The 8,113-nt window shown below is 37.2% G+C and overlaps 1 protein-coding gene across 1 annotated transcript; it reads left to right on the top strand.

The window, feature by feature from the left end:
- The first annotated feature begins 3,445 nt into the window (after positions 1 to 3,445).
- Positions 3,446 to 4,408, top strand: LOC146699979 (olfactory receptor 52D1-like). The gene has a single exon (XM_085471477.1). It carries the CDS (start codon positions 3,446 to 3,448, stop codon positions 4,406 to 4,408), a length of 963 nt encoding a protein of 320 aa, XP_085327603.1.
- Positions 4,409 to 8,113: the final 3,705 nt, after the last annotated feature.

Here is an 8,113-nt window from a genome sequence, read left to right as displayed (position 1 = left end):
GATCGTCCAAAGTGGTCTTAAAGAAATCAGTGCCTTGCTATGCTGGGCATTTTCTGACTGCCTATTCTCTAATGTGAGCACCTTAAACACAAGGTTCTGCCAACAGACTTTGAGATAAGCAATATCCCTGAGCTAGAACCAAATAGGTTCACGTGTCTCCATTTTTTCTTTTTCTCTTTTTGTGCTGCAGCATCCAATAGCAATCGATTTCTTTGTCTCATAAGCCAGATTACTTAGATGAAGTTTAGATTTTAGTCAAATTAGTTCACAGGCTCCTTTCACCCTGAATTATCTGCACCCTGTATATTCAGCCTCAAAAGAGCTGTAGTAACCCAAACATCTTCGCTTTAGCCAGCAGTTAAAGAGGGTTCACTTTGTTGACACAAAACTTAAAACAGTCTTATCTTAGGAAAAAGTCTCTTTTGAGAAGCCCAAAGCCCACAGACATACACAGTGGCTGATTGCTATTTAATTGGCAGTATTTATCTTTAAATGTCACTAGTAAAGCTGAAGGGGCATAAACCTGCATAGAAAGCTGATCACAGTTTAATTAAAGTTAATATTTTGAACTTTTTGAGCTTTCCCACCATGCTTAGAGTGGAACTAAAGTTTTTTATATATATATATATATATATATATATATATATAAAATGAATAGCTAGAAATATAAAAGTTCTGCTGTCAGCGTCTTAAAAGTTATTGTTGTATTGCATTATCTCAAAGGTTATGACCCTTTGGACACAGTTTCATCAACGTTGCATCATTTTTTTTCCCAAAGGGATGTCATTACTACTGTTTTCCTCTCAGCCCTCGTCTCCATCCTCCAGGTGCTGTCCAAAGAGGTCTCACCTGTGGCAAAACAGTGGTATCTAATTGCTTTCTAGAGGAATAGAAATACAAAGTGGACTAATGACCTATGATGTGTTTACCTGTTAATGTGTAACTCTTCAGATTTAACTTTTTTTTAGTGGCATCATTGGCAGATGATACCTTGTGTACCCTTCAAAATACACCAAAAAATTATGTAAAAAAATGTAACTCGAATTTAAAGACATATATTTCTGTTTCAATCTTTAGTTTATGGAAACCGAGTTAATAAATCAGGTTTTAAATGAATGTTTTAAACACAAGCTGCTGATATTTAAGATTCTGCAAAGTAAGAATTTCATTGCTCTGCATAACCGTTTGTGTTTTGCTGGGTACATGACAATAAACTTCTTGAATCTTGAATTATGTTTAATAAATATATTCCAAATCGTCATTTTCAGAAACTCTTCAGCAACACAGAGTCAGGCATGAATGTATGGAATTCCTTTTAAACGCTTCGCGTGGCCTTAACAAGTTATGATATGAGGGCCAAGTCAGGCTGGTTATTTTTATGGAGGCCTTGCCTAAAAGCTCAGTGGAAAGTGAACACAACATGAGTCCTCCTTTAGCTTCTATAGACTTGATTTTTAAAGGCAATCAGCAAAAGATTTCAGATTTGACTTCTCTTTCACAGAACGGACAGCCTCCTTACTTAAGGTTTGGCTGTTGCAAGACCAGCTTTGACACTGAGGCCTGTTTTGCTATTAGTTTTTGTCTGGTTCTTGGGCACTGGGGACCTTTACTAAACCTTAGAGCACAGAATGCTGGAATTAAAGGCAATGCAAAATTTAAGATGATGAGTGGCTCTGAGCTTCATATGCAGGAGCCAAACTTTTTATTTCTCTGTGTGTAAGGGGGAAATTTGATCTGGATCCTGGCACGACCCGGCGCTGGTGGAAAAATAATAGTGGGGTGATATGTGTTTGAACTAGTAAGTAGTCTAGCAGCAGCATTCTGCCAATTCTACCCAAGGGCTGACTTGGTAAGTAAAGAGAAATGTGAACTCCGATATTATAAGAAGAGCTCAAGGCATGCACGAACATTTCTCAAATTCTTTTGAATCTACACTTACTTTCATTGTGATTCTTTGATAGAAAGTGGTGAAGCTGCTTAATGTGTGCACCAGAGGACATGCACTGATCAAAACTAGAACGGGGATAATAGTGCTGCATGGTCACAGGGGCACCAGTCCAAAACTCCATCTACTAAGTGTTGACTTGTTGGAGATCTTTTTCTCTCTCCCTGTCCAGTCTCTTATAGCATTAAAGCTGTCTAGGAGCCTAGAAAATGTACAGACCCTATCAGCAAACACACAAACACACTCTTACCAAATTTGATTAACAGAAAAGCTTCAGTTTCCTGCTCTTAGCTGACAGGAGTGACACCTGGTGTGGTCTTCTGCTGCTGTAGCCCAGACATGTGGTGCATTCAGAGATGCTTTTCTGCATACCTTGCTTGTAAAGAGTGTTTATTTGAATTACTGTTGGCTTCCTATCAGCTCTAGGCAGTCTTCCCATTCTTCTCTGACCTTTGACATCAACTAGACATTTTCACCCAGCCCTTCTTTTTTCTGTCAACCCTGGAGATGGTTGTGTGGTAAAAGTAGTTCAGCAGCTTCTGAAATCCTCAGAACAGCTTGTCTACCAGCAACCACGTCACATTCAAAGTTACATAAATCACCTTTCTTCCCCATTCTGATGCTTGGTTTGAACTTTAGCAGTCTTGTCCTTGTGTACATGCATGAGCATAAGTGAGTGTATAATATCAGGCTATAGCAACCATACACACACAAACACACAAACACATGTGCGTTAGGTTGTCCACTGCTTATAGGTCAAATTTGGGAAATTAACAATACTTTTAACTGTCAAACTGCTTCATTTAATCAGGCCGACAAATGATTCATGGCGAATGATTGAGCAACGCAAGTAAGAATTAAGACTTCAGCAAGCTACGTGTATGTGTTTTCAAGAAAATGCAGCATAAATGTAAAATACAGCAGAATGGAAATAAATGTCAAGCACTAAAAGCTTTTAAATGAAATGTGCAGTCTCCACTGGATGTGTTGTTAATGTATCGATTAGTCATTTAATATCTATATCTATTTGCAAGACCTTTATGGTATTTATATTATGTGCATAGGAGGAAAGGACAGTTGAAAGGGGTTTGTGAAGCAGAGGGACGTTTTTTTTTCACCATGGTAACAGGAGAGATCAGCACACCACTAACCCACCCTGAGCTGCGATAAAAGGCTGCCCACTTAAGCAGCGCACTCTGCAGTAAGGAGAGGAGGAGAAACAGGTACAGTAGGCTCAAAATAGCTTCTAAATGCTCTGTATATTCCTGCTCACTGAACCTGTAACTGTACAGCTTTATAACTATGAACTTCAGTGGCAAATCTAGGTTAAACTCAGCACCATAAAATCAATAAATCAACAAATCATGATTGAACACTTTAGAAATAACCGATCATGCTGATATCTTTTACTGTGTCCAGTGTGTATTTTATGTGTCATTAATATGTCATATATTTATTTTGAAGTTCATGTTTTTTTTCTTTTCAGAACTGAACTGAAACATGGACAACACAACTGCAGCAACATTCAAAATGACTGCGTATGCTGTCATGGAAAACTACAAACATGGGCTGTTTAGTGTATTTTTCCTGCTCTACCTCATTACCCTTGTTTTGAATGTACTGCTCATTTCTGTTATACACCAAAACAAACAGCTGCATCAGCCTATGAACGTGTTCACCTGCATGCTGTCCCTTAATGAAATCTACGGCAGCAGCGCTTTGTTACCTGCAGTCATGGCTGTGCTCGTATCAAAAACGCACGACGTGACCGTGAAGTGGTGCATGGCTCAGGCTTATTTCCTGCACACATATGCAAGTGGGGAGTTCTGCATTTTAGCTCTTATGGGATATGACAGATATATTGCGATATGTTCCCCACTCCATTACTACAGCATCATGTCTTATTCAAAAACATGCAAGCTCATTGCATTTACAGGTCTATACCCATTTATTGTTTTTACATCTTTTTACTCCCTTACCTTACAGCTTCGCTTCTGTGGAAAAGTCATGCCAAAATTGTACTGTGTGAACATGGAACTGGTCAAAAATTCATGCAGAAATGCACAGTACATAAGCACTGTAGGACTTGCAATTCTTGTGCTTTTTATAGTCCCCCAATTAGTGATGATAGTTTTCTCTTACACACACATTTTAAGAGTATGTAGGACATTTCCAAAAGAATCTCAAGCCAATGCTTTTAGAACGTGTGTCCCACACTTGTTGTCTTTGTTGAACTACACTATTGCTTCCCTTTTTGAAGTAATCCAGACCAGATTTAACATGAGTCATGTGGCTGTCGAAGCACAGATCTTCCTGTCTTTGTACTTTATCATCATTCCACCCATTGCCAACCCAGTGCTATATGGACTTGGCACTCAGACAGTGAGAGGTTGCATAATGAAACTGTTTATTAAAAACAAAGTCATGACAACAGTGCTAGCAAAGACACTGACTGTGGGTTAGGATCTGATATGCATTGCTTTGGCAATAATTGTTAGAGATTAAAAAACTATAATGACAATGTTTCTCTTTTATCTCTCATCTGGCCAAATGGATATTTATCCGTCTGTGACCTTTAGTCCGATGAAAGCTGATTTGTAAATCTTTTCATATTTGCTTGACTTCACATTTCATAACCATGTGTTAGGGGGGGTTAATAATGTAATTGGTAAATGATACAACAATTTCTCGTATGTGTTCATTTTTCTGTTAAATAAACTCTGAAATCACAATGTAATTTTTATCATTTTAACTGAGATGGAAAGTTTAAAAGCTTCACCTTCAAAACTTGAAGTCAAATCAAATCAAATCAAAGGTAGTTTCTTGTTTGCCTATCTCTATGGGTCTTTTTAAATTTGCTGTTAATTCACTTTTAATTTGCTGCAGCGAATTTGATGCACTCTTTTTTCACAAATCTTTCTCCTGTGTGCCTTTTTTCCCCAGATGAAGCATTACTCAGACCATGAAGTAAAAGAAACAAAAGAATTAACAAGGCGAAGCCAATTGTGGGGGGGGTAGTCTGTTCTATTAGCCTGGCCATTGCTAGTCATGCACATTCATTAAATCAAGTTGATAACACCTATGTCACGTTAAGAGGATATTACCAAGTACTTAAAGGCTTAGAGTGGATTCAAGGAGATTAAAGACCTGATTCTACTACGTGGAAGAAGTGCTGCCGAAATGCTTGAAGAAAAAACTCCATATCAAATCTGTCCGCGTTAACAAAAATGGGTTTTAAAAAACACATTTTTGCCACTATTTTTAGCTTCTGTAACTTTGTCAAGTTAGACGTGAGTGGGTAGAAGTTCAAACTGACTGCAAATGGTGGTGAATCACTGGCAAAAATGGTTAGGCATTGAACACAGAGCTCACTACAGGCCAATGTGACAACAAAAGCATTCGTAAATGAACTTTCTCGGGCCCAAATATGATTAACAAAGCTTCCTGACGCAGCTCAGAATAGATGCCGCATGAACAGAGAGTACTGAATTAGAAAATATGTGAGTCATTTTGGCTGGTATGTAACGTCTGGCTGAGTCTGCACGTATGAATAGAGTTTTGTTTTCACTGTTTGCATGTTTCTCATTTTGTAAATGGAAAATTTTTGCGTGGAATTGTTTGCAGTAACACAGCCCTTCCCTGGATGAATCCTGAGCCTCATCGCAGCTGTCGCAACATTTTTGTTAAGATGCCTGCAATTATGCAGTGTAATTCCTGTGTTATTGGGCTGGAATTTCACTATTTTTCCTCATACACTTTTAGGAGTATCTATCTATTTTATCCAAAATCTGATGATCACAAATTACTAACTTTGTAATTTGTGTGTGGGAATGTATGTGAATTTTTACTGTTACATCTTATTAGTATTTTAAGTATTCTATCTATTTTATTTATTGAATTTTATTTTTTTATTTATATTTTGATATTGCTAGGGATGATGCAATGATCGGGGACCATTCTTCATTTCGTTGTTCTTGTGACAATGACAATAAAGTTTCTGATTCTGATTCTGATTCTGATTGTAACTGCTTAGAAAATACAAAATGGATACATGCAATTAAGGCACAGAGGAAGTTATGTTGTAATACTTTGGCTAATATCCCCAAATATATGAAGTCCAAGACCCTGTGAGTGAATATGTGTGTGTAGACCTTTTTTGTGACTCGGTTTTGGCCTAACCTAATAACAGAAGCATTGGACTTAGAAATTTAGTTCAGCTCATCTTGTCAGAGTTTAGAACAAATAGCTCAATTGTTCACATCACAAACAGTTGCATTGTTTTAACACGTGTCAGCACTATGATTTAAATTTTCTGTTCAGTCTGTTTTATCCTATATCTGTCTTTAGTTTTTTAAATGTAGCAAACAAACAAATAAATAAGAACTCCTGTGAATGGATGATGAGTCTTATTAGCAGCCAGTATTTTCTATTTATCTGGATACGATTATGACCTCCTTTACAATGAGAGTGAGATGAAAGCAAAGCTGACCTGTTAGAAGTACCTGGAGAACAAATGATCCCGCTGTGTAAACACAGATTATTACCTCTGATGTTCTAAAGGGGGATACACTGGGAAAAAGGCATCTAAATGAGAATTACAAGTTTGATTTTATGACACTGAGACGTTTGTGCTGAAATCTGGTGAAGTAAATATTGTCTGCATGCAATCGTGGTTGTTTTGCATGTGTAATGTAATGTATAAAATACAGATTGTAGACACAGAGGATTATTAATAAGGAAAACACATAATGAGGGTTTCTTGGTATGAACCAAACATTTTAATATGGAACATGATATAAGAAAAATGCATTTAATCATGTGTGTTTTGACACAGTAACAAGAATATTACTAAGTATAATCGTGGGGTAATATTTGTGGGACCGCTCCTTAATTTCCAGTCGGTAGCAGCAAAATTTGTACTTGCAACATTACTCTAAGTCATGCAGAATAAATGCAATATACATCACAGCAACAACAAAAAAGTCATTACTATTTACACCTATGAGGCAGTGTGAAACCTGGCAATTCAATTTGGGGTATTCTCTTCCACTCTCTGTTAGCTTCAACTACAATTCAATCACAAGTCCCATTTGAATATCTCCATATGGCCATAGTGCAATACCTTGGCTACACAAACACAGTGGGATGGAGTACCTGGCATCTGCAGAAGGACGTGGCAGAAAATTAAAGGCTGTCTTTTTTCTGTGCCTTGTGGAGGTTGACTGATTTTTTGTCAACAAAGTTATGTGTAATGACACTGGATTTTCCTACCAACTGTCATGCAGAGATTCACAATGGGCACACGTACAGTGCCGAGCAGTGCTGCTTCTACAAAGGCTTTTTCTCTTCTTTAGACCAGTAGTAGCATACCTAAATAAACAGTTATACCTGCACTAAACAGAGCACTATTCCCACGTGTTCCATTAATTATATATTATGAGAAAACCTGAAGTTTCATGTAAATTGAGCAGCCTCATCATTACTGAGGGAAGTAGAAAAAGAAAGAAAAACACTCAGCAGAGGTTCTCATGTATGTACTTTATTTTAAAAAAAAAATGCAGCTACAATATGGCACAGGTGTGATATGTGAGTCACATGGCTGGGTACAATGTTTTAGTCTTACAAAGCATGCTTGCACATTAAACACTTAATAAATACGGTTATTCTGCTTTTTACGGCGCACAATCAGAAAGAAAATGATTCAATTTTCTGGGGCCGTTTGTATAAGAATTAAAAATACACTGTGCCGCTTGTGTGCATGAGTGTGTGTGGGTGAGTAAGGGACTGCGGGTGAGCCGAGGGGTGGAGAAAATGTCTTACAAACAATCAGGTAGACAGCATGCATACAAAAATAGACGACTATTCTGATCGTTCATCTGTAATTTACAATACGAGTTCATTATTGCCAAGCCTTTTATTTTTGTGCCTCTGGTTTGAGGGATAGCTTGCGTTCTGTGTCTTCTCTGACCTCTCTTGGAAAAGTACAATGTACATTCACTATCACTGAGGCACAGCACTTGATTTACAATTTGTATAAGTAACCCAAAACACCGTGTAGTCACTTTTGCTGTAATGTAATATCATAATATCTGTGTATATATATATATATATATATATATATATATATATATATATATATATATATATATATATATATATATATATATA

Source organism: Copadichromis virginalis, linkage group LG10, assembly GCF_057382275.1.
Source record: "Copadichromis virginalis isolate Kocher_CV1m ecotype Utaka linkage group LG10, C_Virginalis_male_GT1.1, whole genome shotgun sequence".
Taxonomy (NCBI): Eukaryota; Metazoa; Chordata; class Actinopteri; order Cichliformes; family Cichlidae; genus Copadichromis; species Copadichromis virginalis.
This window is presented reverse-complemented; position numbering and strand designations above follow the sequence as displayed.

Coding starts and splice junctions, on each gene's coding strand:
- LOC146699979 (XM_085471477.1), top strand. CDS start 3,446: ATGGACAACACAACTGCAGCAACATTCAAAATGACTGCGTATGCTGTC.